The sequence below is a fragment of the Porites lutea genome, chromosome 10 (genome assembly GCF_958299795.1).
Source record: "Porites lutea chromosome 10, jaPorLute2.1, whole genome shotgun sequence".
Classification (NCBI taxonomy): Eukaryota; Metazoa; Cnidaria; class Anthozoa; order Scleractinia; family Poritidae; genus Porites; species Porites lutea.
In genome coordinates this window covers 26,265,069-26,285,388 of record NC_133210.1, presented here as the reverse complement: position 1 = coordinate 26,285,388, position 20,320 = coordinate 26,265,069, and the positions used below count along the sequence as shown (strand labels likewise).

General features: G+C 39.6%; 1 protein-coding gene across 2 annotated transcripts; it reads left to right on the top strand.

Annotated features, from left to right (window-relative positions):
- The first annotated feature begins 406 nt into the window (after positions 1-406).
- Positions 407-19,947, top strand: LOC140950133 (uncharacterized). Of its 2 annotated transcripts, XM_073399315.1 has the most exons (16): positions 407-887; positions 4,966-5,065; positions 6,748-6,898; positions 8,091-8,163; positions 10,185-10,260; positions 10,751-10,845; positions 11,444-11,576; positions 12,147-12,188; positions 12,830-12,934; positions 14,003-14,092; positions 15,845-16,102; positions 16,848-16,962; positions 17,578-17,603; positions 18,226-18,432; positions 19,222-19,323; positions 19,598-19,947. In XM_073399315.1, exons 1-16 carry the CDS (start codon positions 784-786, stop codon positions 19,649-19,651), a joined length of 1,731 nt encoding a protein of 576 aa, XP_073255416.1. In that variant the 5' UTR covers positions 407-783; the 3' UTR covers positions 19,652-19,947. The 2 variants fall into 2 exon arrangements, with proteins under 2 accessions (XP_073255416.1, XP_073255417.1); XM_073399316.1 differs by lacking the exon at positions 17,578-17,603 and having other exon boundaries at positions 16,848-16,961.
- Positions 19,948-20,320: the final 373 nt, after the last annotated feature.

Here is a 20,320-nt window from a genome sequence, read left to right as displayed (position 1 = left end):
CTGAGGGGTTCTCTTTAGTAAGAGATAAAATTCAGCCACAGTATTATAAGTGAGAATTCGAAACCTGCTCACTGCGAACTACTAATCTATATGATAGTGTCTTACCTCTCCAGTTTGTGGTTGAAATTTTGCAGTTTGATGACCATTTGAATGAAATGATGTGAGCAATACAATTCAAGTATTTATTTTTGTCTTTCAGTATTTTGGGCGGCATTATTTAGCATTTTTTGTTATCACATATAAAAATAAAGCTTAATAAGCGACCCTGTAAAACGACTATGTATGTAAGCACCTGTTTTGGCACGTGCTTTATTGAACAAGATATTAGCCAATAAGAACGCTGACATTAAGAAAATATAGTCTGTGGATTTAAATTACAGAATGGTCACTTTTCTGTGGTAAACAGTTCGAAATCAAACTTCGTTAACTAACCTCACAAAGCTACAGGGAGCCGGGTTTCGTTTTGTTCAAAATCGTGTTCTCATTTCTAGTTAACGCCTTCCATTGACAAAAATCTGTCGCCTTATCATATAATAATACATTTCATTAATACTGTTTCTTCAATTCCGCAATACGAGCATTGAACAGCCCGGACAATGTAGTGAGATTTCCTGCGGTCAAGAGTGGGTCGATATCACGAGACTTATACAAGTCATGAAACGCCTGAAGCTTTGAATTTACATCAGCGGTATTGCATCTTCAGTTAATTTGCCTGTGCATCGATCGTTTGTTGACGGAGAGGTTACAAGGCGGTTTGATGAGAACTCGATGGTACAATGAAAAATGTACGTACCTAGTCAAGGTCCTTTAGATGCAACCGCTATCGTCGGATGCGCGATATCTTTATTTTTCTGCGTGGTTTCCGTCGTTGCTTTCATATTCTTCAGGTGAGATTTGTTTGTTTTTAAAATTTTACAATCCAGATAGTCCAGCTCTCCGCCCTAGAAGCCTTTTGAGTGATTTATTAATGTAATTCCCTGTAAGAAAAACGTTTTACTGAACATATTATAATAGTTTTGAATATCTTCATGCATAAAAACGGACATTTAGCTAGGGACATACACTACTTTTTAACAACACAATTTATGCGATCAGCTATGGCATATTTGAAATGAAATATTGAGTGTTACGAAATTTTGATGAGTATTTGTACTTGGTATAGTTAGAGTTCAATTGTAATGTCTACTTTTAAGATCAGTGTCTAAATTTGGTCTAGCAAGACCCCTTTCTTTTTACGCAACCAGTCAAAATAAAGTTTGTAACGTGTGAAAGTTTTCCTCTGTTTCAAGTCGCAACCATTACTTGTTTCGATAGCAATTCAACATCATTGTTTATGCTAAAGATAAAGTTTTTACTAGCTTCTAGACGTCACAACTAGTGACTAATCATTTTCAAATAAAACAGACGACAATTTTTTAGTTTCATCCTGTTTCTACCATGAGCAGAGTAATAACATGTCTAAAATAACAATTGCAACGTTCAAAACACGCAATGTCTTAAACATAATTTTCAATTCACCACAAAAACTGAAATATTGTTATTGGCAACTATCGAATTGAAGTATCACACTGGCAAAAACTTTACTCCCTTTTGGGGCAAACTTTGTTACGCTTAACCAAAACAAAACGTGAGCTTTTCCTGATGTTTTTTCTCTTTCCGACATTTATTCTTGAAAATGAAAGCGGAGGATTTAGTGTCCGTAAAAAATTGAGTTCTCGGCCCTCCACTGACTACATCATACATAATGTATACACCTAATATTCAAACCGCTGTCGATTTTCTGTAACGAGTATTAAATATATTTTCACTTCGACTATTGAACGTTTATTCATAGCATTGTCTTCAAACACTCTTAATGTTTTCCCCCATTTTCTGAAATAAAACCAAATGAAAGCCGTGCCATTTAACAGATATAAACGCTGGTTTGTAATTTTTTTAGGCAGGCAAGCTATAAAAGAGGTTAAAATTAAAGCGGTGAGCTAGATCGCTCAGTAACCTAAACAATACTTCGGCTCAACATCAATTATTTGTAAAACAGCTTTAGATCACAAAGCAAATTATACAATGTTTTATTTCCAGCGTCAAAAGCAAGGAGAGTATAAACTGATCTACAATTTTCTATTCTGTAAATTTCCGTGTTTCCTGATTGTCTTTATAAACGCTGGAGGAAATATCTAATTTGTACGGAAAACTTCTTTGTGAAAGCATACCCCGGCGAGGCAATAAACACATGAACGCAACTCCGTGAAGGGAATAATCGGCGTAGTTCTCAGCGCTGTATTTAAGCTTAAAGCGGGTGAACGCAGCAGAAAAATTAGCATTCGATTATCTTTTTTATTTTTGTTTATTTATCGTTAACTTTTGAGCTAATTGAAGACGTTGAAGCTACAGAATAATCGCTTGAAAATGTCCCGAATAAATTTGGTTTTAACGATTGCAGACATATTTAAGAAATTTGCTTACGAGAAAGAATATTATATTATTAATTTGCCAATGAGCTTTCGGCTCGGAAATGGTCAGTCTGTGAGGCGATACGGGCGATGATCAACTACTTCTCCTTTTAATCTATCTTTAATATTCAGTCTTACCGCTTGCAACTTCTGATTCCGATAAATTGACCACCCGGAGAAACAAAAAATGGATCTGCCAAAAGTCCGAAAAAGTGAAAAATAGAGCTCTGACTTTTTAATTTGTCCGAATATAACCAAATTTTGTGTTTGTCCCAATTCCTCGCAAACGTTTCGAAACGCTACAAATTTTATTGTTTACTCGATTTATGATTGACGGTCTTTTATTGACGCTTCAAAAGAGTTCAAAAGATTCTTGAAATGGAAGAAGATCACTTCACAACATAATCACTGTTGGTTTTTTATCCTGAATAAATCAGTTGGGAATTCATATGCATGCTCCGGCCCTTGAAGCTCAGATCGTATGTGAAAAAACAGATGGATCGACGTATCGTTATCTTACTCGGAAACTGCATATTACGCTTTTCATCTTCAGACTCGAAGTAAAAGTTAAAATCGCCATGGAAAGCATTAGTGATAAACAATATTCCGAGTAAGCACTGCTCTGTAGAAACTGCAGTTCAATTAGACTCAAATGAAAGCCCAAGAACCGCCTTATTTGTAAAAAAATGTACAATTCAAATCTTGAATAGTCACTTAGTCCCAGGCTGGACTCATTAGACATACGTGCATCTCCTACGAACTTTGTAGATCTATGAAAAAGGGAAATCTTAATTAATCTCAACTTGAAAATATACCGGAGCAGGATAGAAACGCAAAAATTCAGTTTTCAAGTTTGTTTTGTGTTGATTTAATTGTCTTTTTTGCAGTAGTCTACTAATAAAACTTTAGATCGAAATTCGAGCGTCTTCTTTAACATACACTGTACGACTCTACGACGAAGATTATGACATTCACCTGGAAGGTTTAAATTTACATGCAAATAAAAACTTATTGTTTTGATTCTTTTCAATAGTGAGAAGCGTTTCAAAAAGCGATGAATCAAATTAAATACTCGACAGGGAATTAATTTATCAAAGTCCAATGACTGTGGGATTTATCTCTATGGAAACCGAATAGGCCTTTTGCAGTAGATCATGGTTACCTGATAACTTTCCGTAAACACAATTACAATAATGTTGTTGAAAAAAATTATTTTAGCAGGAACTATAAGAGCATATAAAACAGTAAATATCCTGTAAATTTTCAGGGATATATCTCGAAAGTAGCGATTGCAAGACTCTTGCAAAGCCCACCGAAAATAAAAAGGACGCATACAGGAAAAACAACTCTTGCCACCCTGAGTCACTGTCAAGTGGTCTCCATACAAATCCTTGTATGGGCTCAGAGACAAAAAAAAATGAGCCCCGCAATAAGTAAAGGAAAGATGTAATGACAGGTTAAAAAATTTCAAAATTTCCAAGGATTTGGATGAACAACCTCGTTCCCAGGGTTCTCTCCTACCTGTCCCACTCTCTCTCGCTCCGTAGGAACGAGGTTGTTGGATGAACGATCATTCAACCCTGTTTGAGGGGCAAGAATTGTTTTTTTTTTTAGAGAAAGATTTGCCGAAAAACGGAGGTTATAAAATCTTTGAAAAGAATTCTAAACAGTAAGCCGTATACTCAGCAAAATTTAGCAGATACCGTTAGAAAAGTGTGATTTAGTTGCTTTTTTATTTGAAGCTGTCAATGACAGTTGTATTTTGAATTTCAAAACAAAGTTTTACACGTGGAGGCCTCTCCCCGATGGCCAACGTTTAACCCTTTTATAGGCCAATTGGGCAGAAAGGGTACCCTTTTTCCATAGTTAGTAGAGAAGACTGGTTTTGAAAGGCAGCAAACATCAATTATAAAAACAACGGCGCTGCAGTTTTATATTGGGTGCTCCCTGAATGTGCATAATTCTTTGTTTTTTGTTCTCAAATTGTGAAGGAATAAATTAATGCGACGTTTATATTGGTCGGTAAGATCAAAATGATAAGAATGCTACAGATCATTAGAGAGTCGGAAAGGATTCACAGCCATTACAGTCGATGAAATATGCCTTACATTTAAAAATGGCACCCTTTTTACATACCCACCTACGATCTTGGAATCACTTACTTCCTAGTAAAGCTTACCAGTAGATCTTGTGCTTACGCATTGCGCGTTGAAACTTGGAATGAAACAACATTACGGAAGACCACATCGAAAATTAAACGATAAAGCCACAAGGTGCGTTTGTTCAAATTTTTTTAAGTCAAAGGCCCTTTTGAATCTCAGCCTTTCATATTCTTCAGCTCGTCATATCCCTATCTTTTTACACACTGAAGCCTGAAAAGGATATCCCTTTCGGGCGGAGCCTCCCCGCAGCAGGAGTTATAGTACCCTTCAGGACTGATGGAAACGAGAGTCTGATCCAATATACTCTATTTTTGTTATTACTCACTACAGTATTTGTGTTGTGTATTTGACAGACCGAGGACGGAGGCGTTTTTGATAAAACAACACCTAGTCTATGCTGTGGGACTCACGCAAATAGTTCTTCTTGTCAGTATAGGAGCCTACGAAAAGAAGGTTAGTTTTCCAGCCGAATTCAGTTTAGTTCAGCTCTTAATTAGTTTAAAAAGAAAATTAATTCGAGTCTGGCCGCAAGGTTTCACCGTCGGGGATTCACATTCGGGATTGTTATAAATGAATGAATCTATTTCATTGTCATGACGGACATAATTTGAATTGTGGGTTCAGCTAAAGGAAGGTCTGGAAACGAAAATTCTGCCGAAACCTATCGGATCTCGTTTATACATGGTCGGCAATGGGTCGGTAAGTGAATGGATCTTGGAGAATTTTCGAAATTTCCGATTGTCCCGGATCCCCCCAAATTTCTCGGTTCCAGATCGCACAGCAGCCGACCGAAAAATATAAAATGGCCACCAAAGAAAACACATGCCATTCTTGATTCATTTATTGCAATTTAATGGGAGGTGAAAAAGGGGCCTGGGATTTTATCAGATCAATGCAGTGAACACCATTAATCAATGCAGGGTGATTATTTATAGCTTCAGGGCCATGTAACGAATCTTAGCCCTCCAGATAGGCAGACGATCTTTCCTTATACCTTCCCCCTTCACGGCAGCGCAATATAAACCACTGAAATCTATTTGATTTCATGTAATTCTGAAATACTACAGTCTGAATAAAGAGGTGTATCCAATTCTCGACTATTTCATAAAGGGTCGCCAGGTAATCCGAATTTCGGAATCCTTGACATTTTTGCATGCGGAATCCGCAATCGGGAAATCTTTGCTTAAAGAATCCGAATTCCTTTTCATTCAGCTCAAGGAATCCGCATTCCTACTAACGATTGGAATTCGGAAACCATTAGTTCCTCTGACGAGGAATCCGTAATCCAGTACTGACTGGAAATCGGAATCAAAGACTGCCTTGGATTTAAATTGACTTACATACAATGTAGGGCTATAAAGAGAGCCTTCTTGTAGACCATTTCAATTACAAAACACGAAGACATAATTAATTGTCTGTTGTATGGATATAGTATGTCTTGTAACTTGTAATTTGTAATTACTATTGTAATAGAGAAGAGAAGTCGTTGCGTCACGTTGCCATGGTAGCAAATTTTCTGGATGACAACAAACCAAAACATTACTTAAAAAGTGGATTAGCACTCTTTCAAACTTCATCGATCTTATTTAATTTCATTTAATTTGTCAAAGGTCTGGGTTAAATTAGGAAGTCTCATGTCGCAGTCGTGCAACAACGGCTAGGAAATGTACAAAAAAGGTTGATGCACGTGCAAAGTTGTTGTTGTTGTTGTTGTTTTGCGTATCTAAACCTATTGTTTTTTGCTGTTCGCCGTCACCGTTGCAAAAACTCCCTATTGTTGCGATCCAAAAATTTTTCTACCATGGTAACGTGACGTCACACTTTTCCTCTCTGTTAAATTGTAATTTGTTTACCCACGGCTTAAACGTATCCCGTGTGTTCCAGATCGAATTGAAATTTGAGGGGAGGGGGAAAACCGATGATGAACCTGGAGAAAAAACTTTCAGAGCAAGGGAGAGAGCAAACAACAAACTCAACCCACATCATGGCGTCGACGGCAGGATTCGTGATTGCTCTCACCACTGCGCCACCCTTGTTTCCTTGCGGCTTGCTTCGCTTATCATAATTGGAGCTATTAACAGTGCTTTGAAGCTATCAAAAGTGTTTATAGCAACGTTTTTTCCTTTCCATCCCAGGAAGGATGCCAGGCAATATCAGTTGTACTTCATTATTCCGCTTCGTCTTGTTTTACTTGGTGTTTAGTGGACAGTTTGTATTTGTATTTCAATCATACAAACAGCGCTAATCCATTGAGGAGAAACGTCTTTTATCTGTTGCTCGGTTGGGGTGAGTTTCTTGATACTCTGGCTTCTAAAAAATCGATTTATTTCGTGCGTTAGTGTATAAACTCTGTTTGAATAGAGTGGGCGGTTTTTCTTTCAGGAAAAGACCCAACATGACATTTTTTTTAACGTATTGATGATATTTCTTGGCCTCTTAATGAAAAACGAAGAAATATTATGACAGCACCACAAATGAAAGACGAATGAATGATACAATGACTAAACAAACAAACAAACGAACAAACGAATGAATAAATGAACGAGGGAACGAAAGAATGAACGAACGAATGAATGAATGAATGAATGAATGAATGAATGAGTAAATGAATGAGTGAACTACCGAACGTAGGGCTTTCAACATGTTGCTCGAAATTTTCCAAAAAGTTTCCCGTTATTTCTCAAAAAGTTGCTCAAAAAACAACCAAAAGTTGCTTTTTGTAACGAAAATTACTCAAAAGTTGCTCGAAAAAACAAAAACTGTTTTTGGTCTGATGCTAAAATATGCAAATTATACAACAAAAGTAAGATTTCTAAGCATTTTTGTGCAATTTTGCGGTGTAACCAGGGTTGCTAAATAACTTTGCTCTCATTCAAAACAAAAAAATGTAATAAGCCGATGAAATTGTTAAATAACCCGGCTTCTTCACCCGAGACACTCAAGTCAGTCGAGTGTGAATCTTCGTCCACCATAACGTCCACTATTTTGAATTTTCAGTCTCCAAAAACCTCTGACCTAGCAGCCCGGCTACTTTTATCTTGCTCCATGATCTGCCCCACGGGGAAAGGGGGGAGGATTTGGCTCCTTTTCTTACAGGAAATTGATAAATTGTCTACCATGTGTTCAGGGAGCTTGTCACTCCACTCGATGTTGTCTCTTCACTCTTTTGAACTCCAGGGATGATACTTCCACTAAAACATGTAACTGAAAGGAAAGGCCGATTTAAGCACTAATAGCTGCTCCGATATTTTATAATTGGAAGATAACCAGAGAAATTGCTCAGAATGCAAAAAATGGCACGAAACGAAAAAAGTTGCTCGAAATACGAGAAGTTGCCAAAAAGTTGCCGAGCAACTTGTGGAAAGCCCTAACCAAACGTGTTTTGATTAGTTGGATAAAATGCTTATGTACAGTCTTTCTTGAAACCTAGCTTTTAATTCCGATTTTCTTATCGTTTTTGTGTTAAAAATCTTTCTAGGTTTTCCATTAATAATTTTAGGAATGTCTTTAGCGATTGGATTCACTACCTCAAGCAATAGCAAAGGAACAGTGTGAGTATCTCGAGCTTAGTCACCTCATTACCTTGTAATTGAATGGCTCATCTTCGGGGGAAGGGGGGAGGGGGTAATCCCATAAAATTCGGATAGGTTTGTGCCGCCCAGGGTCGGGTTGCAAAAAATATCTTAAGATTAAAAAACTCGTAACTATTATTTTAAAACAATAGGTTTTTGTTCCACAATAAAAGGTTAAGAGCCCTTATGAATTAAGACAGTTTTATGTAACCCTGTACAGGAACCCTATTTAAGGATGAAATAGACGAAAATTAATACCCTTTTTAAGGCCCAAACCCGAAAAATCGCACTTTTTTCAAGGAAGGACAAAAACTAAAAAATTGTGGCAACACACCAACCTATAAGGAGCATTCTTAATACAAATTAGAGATGATTTTTTTTTCGTGCAGGTGGGCATTTACGCTTTCAATTTTAACTGATACAAAATTAGGTGCCCCAACTAAGGATCACGCAGGGAACAGCAAGGGCGAAAATGATACCCTATTTAACTATGAGGCCCATATATGGGAGTAACCCCTCCCCGCTTCCCCGCCACGGTGGTCGGTTGCTAGGGCTTTTGCTCCCATACCTCTCAAAACTGAGAGTTTAAGGCCATAGAGAGAAGTAGAATACATCGAATGTAACAAAATTTGGCAAGGAAGTAAGTTGATAAATTACCTACTTATTGGTGTTTATTTCATCCCATGTGACTTCTATTGTGACGTCATAAATGATGTCCAAATTTGGCATCAGAAAGAACATTCAGGAAAGGAATGCCAAAAATTTTACATTAGTTTTCTGTATAGAATTCTATGATTTCTGGTGAAAACCCCATCTCAATCGGATGAAAAGGCGCAAAGTTACATTTAATTAAAGAAATTCAAATTTCCGCCAAATGACCATATATGGTCAAACTTTAGGGGTATTTTAACGCGCAAACAATGAAGGTAGTCGCAACGGAGAAAAGACAAATTTGCATAAAAACAAAATTGTAGTTTTTTGAGTTTAGGATGTGTGGTCTATGACGCGTATTTCGTCACGAATCACGTCATTTTGACGTTATAATGACGTAATTTGTGACGAAATACGCGTCATAGCACCACATATGCCGAATTCAAAAAACTACAATTTTTATTTTATGCAGCTTTGTCTTTTTTCCGTTGTAAATACATTCATTGTTTTCGCGTTAAAATACCCCTAAAGTTTGACCATATATGGTCATGAGGCGGGAAATTTGAATTTCTTTAATTACCTGTAACTTCACGCCATTTTATCCGATTGAGATGGGGTTTTCACTGTAAATATTGTTTTTCTGTAACAAAAATGTTTGTAGAATTTTGAACTGCTTATCAAATTTTTAACGTTGTTACTAAAAATAGGTGTCACTTATGACGTCATACTTTCAAGAAAAGTCAAAAATACCTTTACAATTGTAAAAATTTAAAGAAAACTTTTCTCCAATTAAGATGTTCTAATGTTTTGCTTCATTTGAAATATAAACTACCCCTCTGTAAGCCAGAAATTGAGTTTAAGAACCAAACGGGAGCAAAAGCCCTAGCAACCGACCATCGTGCGCTGACTTTCCCTTTTATGTTTGTTTCATCACCGACAGTTTTACCAGGGTCTGGAAAGGTATTCTCGGGATACCCGCCGGATTTGACTAGAATACAGTGCGGAAAAGAAGAAAACGCAGAATGTCTCTACGGGATAGGGATTTGACCACTACAAAGGAAACGGGATTCGCCAAAATGTTGACACGGGCTGCGCTATTGGGAAAGAGAGCGGTACTCGGGATAGAGATAACTGAAATTCGGGATATGACGAGGGATTGTCGTGAATTAGGGAATGTGGATTTAAGTTCCCCCCACTCCCAGACCCTTGTTTAACTATGACCTTGACACTTAATCAATATCACTAAATTTTGTAAGCATTTTATTCACAACTTAGCAGTATTGTATTGTTCTTCTTTGATGACATGACCGTACAAAAACCAACGGCTGTTTGTAATGGTTTCCTTTCAGTTTATCGCTTTATAACTGTTGGGATTCAGATCATATTGTGTGGACCTTCGTTGTTCCTGCTCTTCTCATTGCCACGGTAATAATTATGCATTCTTTGAATGATTTGTTTTGCTTGTTGGAAAGTTCTTGCGCAACCTTGTCACCGAAGCTTTTCCTTTAGAAAGTGAGAGGGGCTGGAAAAGACCCTGGCATCGACTGGTCACGTGTGCCCCCAATAGGTCCCAATACACCCTAAAATCAAACTACAGTTAAACCTTTCCAAAACGGCCACCTTGGCGACAGAAGAAAGCGGCCATGGTAGAGAGGTGGCCATTGTAGAGAGATTTAAAAAGGGGCAATATATGGACTCTTCGCCAAAAAAGTATCTGTTCTAGAGAAGTGGCCGTTTAGGGGAGGTAGCCATAGGCGGAAGTTAGACTGTATGCGTCACCTCACAGAGCGCGAACTCAGGCCGTCTCTTCCCGCCCCGCCCTTTTTCTGAGAGAATCGCCTTAGGGACTAGGTTGGTTCTTGCTTTTACGGACTTCAGTTTTTTTACCCAGGCTTTTATACTTTCATGTTTGTAGCTCAACTTGATGGTCTTGTGCGTGACACTTCATCATCTAAGACAACCTTCATATGACATCTGCGCCAGAGCTGTAGTAGAAAAACGATGTACAAGGTAAAACCCCAAGCCTGAAGCCTTTCATTATTCTTATGAAAACAAATAGTTAGTAACAAAGATGGAAGTCTGAGGAAACCGACATTCAGGCGGAAACAAAATAACGCCTCCAGGACGACTTGTCCTTTTAAAACGCCCAAAATGACTACGTTGCCTTCCGGATGGAAACACAGTGTTATAATTCTTTACAACTATTACAACACTCATCAACATAATCCATATAAGTAGATTTTATGGCGAAAAATGGAATACAAAGCACAATTTTAATTTCTTGTGATAAGGCTCTCTTTTTAGGAGAAAAATCGCGAGGAGACGGTGAGGGGGAAAGGGGATAGGAGGAGTTTTTCCTCCGTTTTATTCGGTCAAATTTAGTCCCAAAGAAGGCTTGGATATTCAAAGGCGAATTAATGATCTTAAAAGGTGGAACGGCTATCAGCAAGAAGCCAAATCACTTCTTTATTTGACGAAAAAAAATTTTTGGAAGGAGGCAAAAATACGCTTCCAATGAAAAAGACATACTCGGTATGAATAGAAAAATGCGAAACGGTGCTCGGTGAACAAAGTGCTTCCCTCTTTTGCCCTCTTTTGTTTTGAACAGGTATGGCCTAAGGACCAATAGCCTTATGCTACTCGGCCTTTGCCTCGGTTGGATTTTTGGCATTCTTTCCTTCCAGGATAAGGATAAAGACGTAGTTTTTCAACTCTCTTTTGGACTTGTTAACGGTTTACAGGTTGGTATTTTCTCCAATATTGTGTACATACACAAAGTTATTTCGCGAATGAATTCATGATGCAATTTCAAACCAAATGACGTCATCACACCTGGTGAAATAGATTTGTCTCTAGGTTTCTGGTTTCGCGCCTTGCTTTTTTCACATCATAACTTGGGCAATTGTGTCCTTTCGTTCCAACACTAAAGGCCATGAATTTGATTTGTTAGAAAAGTCTCTCTCCTTTATACTAACCTGAGAAAACAGCTGACACCACTGGTTTCCCGGCGAAATGACGTCTGAGAAACAAGCGCGGAGATTCCATACTGATGACGCATCACTACCCAGATCTGGGTAGCGCTTCTGATTGGTCATACACTGAGGTAAATTTGCTTCAGCCAATCAGAAGCATTACCCAGATCTGGATAGTGACACGTCATCAGCATGGAATTTCTGCGTTCGTTTCTCAGACGTCATTTCCCGGGAAAACCAGTGATGGCGCTGTAAATGTCGGCTTTTTTCGCAGGCTACCTTTTTGTTGACAAATTAATATTTTTTAACTGCCATAATATTTTCTTGTTTCCGTTCCAGGGGATATTTTTGTTCTTTTTTCACTGTGTTCTAAACATTGACGTAAGTACAGCTTTCGTGTAATGCCCTCTTCCTAGAAAGACCTCAGTATGTTAAATCTCGAATTGTTTAAACTAAAAACATATAAGATGGCCTACGGGTATTCAGTATGGCGTAATAGGTTGCTATAGCAGCACTTAATCCAGTGTTAAACATCCTTAATTTTAGTTTTAACTTCTCATTTTTCATTGAATTGTAATTGGTATGTTAAATAAATCTTTGTCGAAAATCTTAGAGGTAGTTCAGAGCCACCTTCATTTTTTCACGACTTAACTAGGTGTAATTTAGCATACCGTAAAATTCCGAAAATAAACCCCGGGGCTTATATTTTTCAAAGGCCCTTTTTGAGGGGCTTATTTTTGGAGGGGCTTATATTCGGAGGGGCTTATCTACGGAGGGAAATTTGCGTTTCAAAATCGATTGGGCTAACCTTATAGTTGGAAGTAAATTTACCGCTTTTGCTTTGTTTTACTTTGTATTTGAGGGCAATTTTCCAAATACAAGCCCACGGGAGCTTACATTTGGAGGGGCGATTTAACGGAGGGTTTTTTGCGTTACCGGTTTGGGGGGCTTATATTTGGAGGGGCTTATACATGGAGGGGATTATTTTCGGAACTTTAAGTTATCTTTAACTTTATTACCAGATCAAAGCTTATTACCAATCAGGAGTTCATCGCTGTAGCCATGAAGATGGCTGTTTGACTGACAGAGAACGTAGCAGACGGGTCAATGCGCAAGCACAAGATCCGGTAAGCACGTGATAATCACATGGGTGTAGAACAATGGAAAAGCGTTTCACTCCCCGAACCATAACCAGTAACAACGGTAACTTCAAGTTATGCACATTCAACTCTCTCTTAACGGACAACACTGTAAGACGGGCACTGAGAGGTTGGTCCTTGTCGTCTTTTAGTTACATCGTAGTCTTTTTTGTATTTTCTATAAGGCGAATATTCCTATAAGACGGACATTTAATACCGCCAGTAATACTGTGTCCGTCCTAGAGAGAATTCCGGGGCTACTCGACCAATATTTTGGTATAGGCGAGCCACTGCGGGTTTGAAATCCTGACCTTGTTTAGGACCAAAAAGTCCTAAACTAAATACCATGTTTAGGACGACAGGCCCTCAATTTCATTACCCCTGTTTAGGAAAAGGACAAAATGCAGGCTGTCTTGTTTTAACGCCATTTTGTGGCAATTGAAATAGAACAAATTCACATTTTAGTCTGTCATTGCTTTTGTACACTTACAGCAGGACTAATTCGGACAAATTATATACCCTCTTTCGGACAGACTCGCCCGCAATTATATACCCTTTTTAGGACAAAGAAGACAAAAACCATACCCTGTCCAGCGGCACATCCCTGTATAAGCCATATAAGGGAGTACCCCATCCCCCGGGGAGTGAGTTAACTGTATGAGTGACGGCTGACAGCAAGTAAACACAAAAACACACAAGGCCATATTTAGAAGCTCTGACACTTGGCTATTGAGCCGCACGCGTCTCGTTTTTCAGGAGTATCAGTCAATTTGGGAAGGGAGAAAGAGAAGGGGAGAAAGGGAGAACCGGGGATTCATTCTCCAGTTCTTGCAGCTAACTTGGCTTGGAGCTTGAAACAGGCCCCAGCCGCAGATTATGCAGTATCTACGGAGTCCGGTGGTAGTCCCGAAACACGTTACGAGACAGCCTTTTCCCTGGGAATGAATATGGACCGGGGTGGTGCGTACACAAGCAGTTGATCGTATGCAAACAAAAGTAGGTGCGCATGATCGCCGCATACTGCTATTAGACCTCGCGTTTATATGGCCTTTTTAGACAGGATCTCGTAGAAAGATAAGCACCAGAAGCCACGCCCAGGACAACATTCCATTGATATCAGTAAGAGCACAGAGCAGTAGTAACCAGGTGAGATACACGCCTACATACCAGAAAGAGGGAATTAAGTTAAAGGACACAGGTTAACGAGCTAATTGTTATCATCAGGAATTAAAAGGCGCACTCATCGGGGAGCTTTAGCAATGACAACAGCGACGGCACGAAAACGTCAAAAATGCAATTGACTCAACAAGAAAGACAACAACTTCGCGGGTGCAGCACAATTTTTTGGTACATTTCTTCGCCGTCACTGCACGACTGCTTTCTCCTTCTAAACTTGGCTTGGGTCTCTAAGAACTCAATCCCAGGAAAATTCACCTACATTTGACATTTTCAGTGAGTCCGAATAATTGCGACAAAGTTTGAAAAAAAGCGAAGTCTTTTTTATAACGACGTTTTTGTTGCCGTCGTCGATGCTAGAGCGGAAAACCAAGTTTAGCCTACGTAACAGGCGTTTTGTCTGGTGTGTTTTTCGTCCGTGTTTTTTAAAGTAAGAGCTCAGACGAGAAAGCGATGGAGTAGAGGGCAAGAGAAAGAAGGCAGACAAAAATCCTTCTGCCCATTTCACTCCCATTTTCCCATCGTTTCCTCTTTTGACCTCGATTCAGTGTTGGCGCAGCTGTATCTCTTGCTTTGTTACGATACACAAACGAAAAGTTCACCAAAAAAAGCCAGCAAAGCAGGCTAAACCAGGTTTCTGTCGCTTGAAGCACATTTTATATGAGTGTTGCTATCCGCCCTCCCTGGATGGGTTGTTAGTCCATCACTGATTGCCCCCAGAAGTATATCGCTGGTACCCATTTCAGGAAGAAGAAAGACGTAGTGGAGCAAAAATTATTGTCTAAGGAAACTGCACCACGCAGAGGCTCAAACACGAACCTCAATCCGAATTCGCACTTCCACATACAATGAATTTTCAAAAACTAACTGAAAAAATAGGGCGCCCAGAAATACGGAGTCTACGGGAAAAGGATTAAGAAAGTAGTGAAGTTCTTGCAAAGAGATTTATAATGGCCAGAAAAGAGCAATTTCATTTGAGACAGGTTTAAGAAAGGGCTCAAAAGGGTCCATGGTATCATGGTAATGTATCAGAAATGAACCAAGCTGATGAAAGGCGCTGAGGCACAGAACCGCAAGAATCTTCCTAACATTTACTCACATAATTATAAATCAGCTCGCGTGTGCTCACTGATTTGACAAGAAAACTTTTAATGGCGGTCTATGGTTAAAAGGATTCTCGTTTCACCCCTTGTAAAAGAATCCAAGACAGCCTTGGATTCTGGATTCCAAAACGTGGATTCCGGATTCCAGGTACCGGGAACCGGATTCTTTTTCAGTGGAACTTGGATTCCGGATCTTAATCGTTAGTGGGATTCCGGATTCCTGAGTTGTATTCCGCATTCCAAAACCGAGGATTCAGGATTCTACAGCAAAAAGGAGTTGTCGAATAATTCCACTTAGCCATGAGAGTTGATCCTTACACGTTTCAGTCTGGGTTAATTAATTACATTTATATGATACCAGATCAGCTCTCGTACTTTGACTGGTGTAGTTATTAAATTTCGATCCTGCTCGCCATAGAGCCTCCAGTAGGTCAGTAGTTAGATCAACCGATCTAGAACTCGGAGGGCCACCTGGAGCTCGGAATTTTTTCTGAGCTTTCTGGTGTTAGAATTCTCCTTCCTCCAAACAACTCATGTTCAGGAGAAGAGTATTAATGTGTGCTCGCTCTAAGCTGTCTGTGGCACCAGAGATTATAGTTTACTCTTTCATTCCCGTTAGGACGAAAACTCTGCTGTTTCCCCACCCACTGCACCAAAAGCAGAGCCTCAGCCACTAGAGGTTACAGTTGAGTCAAAGAGGGAATCGCCACCAGTGGAGGCGGAGGCAGCGGTGGAGAGAGCCCCACCGAAGCCTGATCACGATGCTTATCCCAGTCTTCCCGGGACACCCGAGCCGCACATATCTGAATTTGAAGTGAAGCAACCAAGACGACAGAGCACGCCACCTGATCAGCTTGTGAGCAAAAGGACCAAAGAGGTAACTCAAGAGTTTCCGGAGGAAACCAACCCATTTGAGAATATTCATTAGATTTTTTAAATGTGAAACCCATTTTGTATAGGTAATAGCATGATTTGTAGTGATATTTGGCATAAATACCACGAGTGATATTTCGAAATTGTTATACGTAATTTCACGAGCCGTTAGGCGAGTGAAATTTGAGACAATTTTGAAATATCACGAGGGGTACATATGCAAAATATCACGTACAAATCATGCTATTATTTGTTTATACTATTACCCAAAAAAGGTTTGTAATTTTCACATGTAGGTATTTCAAATTAAGCTGAAATACCACTGTTCTAAGCCAATCAAACTGCAGAAATTTCTAATGTAGTAGTATAAACCACCTAATCCATCTGCAAACTTAAAAGTTAGAGTCACCTTGCGAAGCATGATAAATAGCGCGACAGGAAAATACTGCTCAGTACAACTTTTATCTGACCGTATTTGGTTTCCTAATGATAAAGAAAAATGGCGGAGATAAGGCCCACGCCCTAAAGGCAACGCCTTATGGCGGGATAATCTGCCCGCCGGACACAAAGTCTTAACATCACGATTATTACCCGGCCGGGTTTCAAACCTGTGATCTTCCGGCCGCTTGCAGGCAGGCAGCAGACACTGGATACTAATCACTGCGCTAACCATGAAAAAGGCAGCAGATTACATGTCCTTATATCGGGGCCTCACATCTGTGACATTCTTCTCCATTTTTTCCTACAAGGTGGAGGGAATAGGTAGAAGATCAGCGACTCCAACCAGCTTATCAAACTTCAAGCCGCTTGCTGACGACAGAAGTGAAAACTATCGCTCTTCTCATGCAGCTGAAAACTTGAGAGTAAGTATAATATCGCTTTTCTAGTTACTCCAGTGAAAATACGGAGATTTACGTCCTTCTGGTTAATGTTGCATATACAGCTGCTTTAATAATATTAACGTTGTTGAATTTTACTAAGGGCCCAATCCTACGCGTCATGACGGCATGGTCATGTGGGAGCTGTAAACCCTTTGTTGTTCGGTCACAACTTGGCGGTTGTAAAACGGCTATAGTATCGTATGAAATAACAAAGCATTTTCTTTGCGATTTAATTTATAACGCAACAGTTGCTTCTCAACTGATGTTGATAATTTTTTTTTCTGAAGAAACCCGTATTGCTGAGTGGTCTCGTTACGTACACTGAACGTAGGCTTTCCGACAACGTTAATAGTCCTGTATACCCGGGGTGGGGGGTTACCTCCTAGTTATAAGCTAATGGGGATATGCCGCTGGATGGGATCGCATTTTCACGACTGGATTGACTACAATGGGGTTGCTTTTATCATAGAGTTACTAAAATGGGGTCGCTCATTCTCGGGATTTTTGGGGTAAGAAAATTGTGATAAGTAGGGATTTAAAAACGGGAGATTTTTTACTAAATTCGTTTTACCAAATCAGTGTGTCAATTCATTTTAAGATGACCCAGTTAAAAGGCTGTATAAGGTAAATGCATAAACAGAAAGTGACTAACTGTAAGTTGGGATCGCGAAAATTACATTTGTACAGAAATGACCAAGATGGGGTCTATAATTGACTCAAGAATAGACCATAATGGGGTAGGGGCACTGAAAGGTCGGCGGCACATACAGCAAAAATTGACCCAAGTACAGTCCCGCTCCAACGGGCGGTGTACCAATGAGCCTGTTTCAGGCTTCGTGATAGTCGGAGCGCCTGCCGTACATCAGTACGTATATCAGTTTGGCTTAAATGGCTAAGACGTAAAGACGTTTCTGCTGTGGAAATTGGTCATTACAAACGTCAAGGAGAGGTTCATAGCAGAAGAGTTAATGCATAGACTGTCCACGGGGATAGAAAAGATGGCCGTTAGTAACGGTTCGATCTTAGGTTCTTCAGTTCAATATATGATTGTGTACTGTGCTCGTTTAAAGGCGATGTTACACTGGACGATTCGCAATGACAATTTTCAGCGCAACACAGCGTTACAATATTGTTGGTACATTGCATCGAATGGGTGCAACGTTGTTCTAACATTGCAACGCTGTGTTGCGCTTAAAATAGTCGTTGCAAATCGTCTCGTGTAACATCACCTTAATTTGACATTCAGGTACATCAAAGAGCTGGAAAATCACGCAGCGAGCCTGCAATCCCTGCTTTTGACCTACATAAACCTGCACAAAAACAGTACTCCACTCACGTGGACAGCAAATCAGATGATCGCAAACTTAGTGTTCAGTCCTCCCATTCTACAGGATCTTCAGAGAAAAAACCAAGACGAACTTCACGAACAACGCAAAGCACGCCTTTGAATGAGGTTAGGCTAAAGGCCGTTGGATAATTAACCTAAATTTATGATGTTTTTCCAGAATCTCAGACGCACAGTTATTTCGTTTCTTAAACTCTTGCAGGAAATAACATCCGTAATTAAGGTGTAATATAAATCCCAACGTTCAAGATCGTATATTGACCCAGTTTTAGTGGCATGAAACACTAAGAAAAATCACTTGGTTTATCTCGTCATTGTGTTTCCAGAATAGAACTGTACACTAGGATTTGAATGCGAACCAATGCTTGTTGTTTACACCTGATTCATTTTGCCAAACCACACCGTAACCGTTTGTGGTCACTTTAACCCTTTTCACGCGGTGTCCAGAATAAATCACCGCAGAATGAAAGGCTTTGGATTTACAACTCTTGTGAGTCGTTCTCAAGTTTTTCATTGCAAAGCTAGAAACGCAAAATGTTTTGTTTTTATGCAGAATGGTAACCACGTGATTAACGTTCGCTGCATACCAGAAAAGCAATGTAAATCTGCCAGAAAATTTGTTTGTAAGTTAAGCGTTACCTTCGCTTTCATTTCAAGAGCAAAAAAGCGCTTTTTCCCCGCTCCCCGTTTTTCTTGCTTCTCCTCCTCCTTTTTTCCCCTTTTGGTTAGGCTTTTGCTAGGCTACATTCCTGCAGAAGTTTTGGCTAAACCCGCTGGTAGTAAAATGACGTCATCATATTCGTGACGTCATCTAGTAAAGCTATGAACAATGCCGTTGATTATGATAAGAAACTTTTGATACGAGGTCTCTGTTTTTCTTTGCTATTTTTTTTTCAGCTGGAGAGTTTGTTTTCCAATCCATATTATGTTAAACCTCAAAGACCATCAGTATCTAGTCTGTATGGTCCGGGCGGAGGAGACAGAAAGAATTCTTACGAGGTAACTAAATCATTTCCTAGCCTGTAAGCCTGTACCAGCTGTTCATGAGATCGTGGGGACGGCCCAATGAGATGTGAGCAGGAAAAACAGCGAGGGAGGGATGGCGGTTGTGGGTGAGAGAAAAGAAGCCCACTTTTCTTTGGGTCCCTTTATTCGACGTGCCAGAAAGAACTTCACACGACAGCACAGAAACAAGGGGTGGGGGAGGGGGGCCCAAAACCTTTTTGTTGCTAGCAAATGTAAAGTTCAAATCGTCATCTTTTGTCTGTTGTAGACGGTTCAAGGTTCAAGAACATCTTCCCGCAATACAGAAGAAACCATGCTCTGAGCTGTGTAACAGCTGTACGGTGATGTTTTGAACTAAAGCTATGTAAACCACGATGGCAAGCTTCACAGTTTGAGTGAGAATGAGAAGAAGCATGGCCACAGGACTATTTGTGGCTTAGGCCAGACTTGAGGATGTTGATGATGGATATGAAAATATGGTCCGAAAATATGCCTACTGGCTTAACTTGAACTTCATATATGCCTGATAAAAATGAACAAGGCCTCTAAAGCTGATATGTCAACAGTTTTCAGCTAGTAAATGAGTTATATATCGATAAATAAAGTTTTGTTGTTGATTTCTTGCTTTATCTTGAAATATGCGGACTGATGTGAACTAAACGTCAATTTTGAAGTCTTAGATTGTGGAAAAATGGACTGCTTACCTAGCAGTAAGAGACTCTGAACCCTAAGGGACTTTTCTAGCCCTCTCTTTGCCAGAGAGGCCTTTTTTGCCCCACATAATGGAATCCAGGAAAAATTTTGCTTATTGATTCCAGAATCCTGTTATAAATATTGAAATCCGGAATCCATGTTCCACTGATAAGGAATTCCAAGTCCATAGCGTGGAATCCAGAATCCAAAACTGTCTTGGATTACCAAGTACACGAGAAGCTACAGAGACTAGGGAGAGGAAAACGGAAAGCGCACAGGGGACAATGGGAGAGGCAAA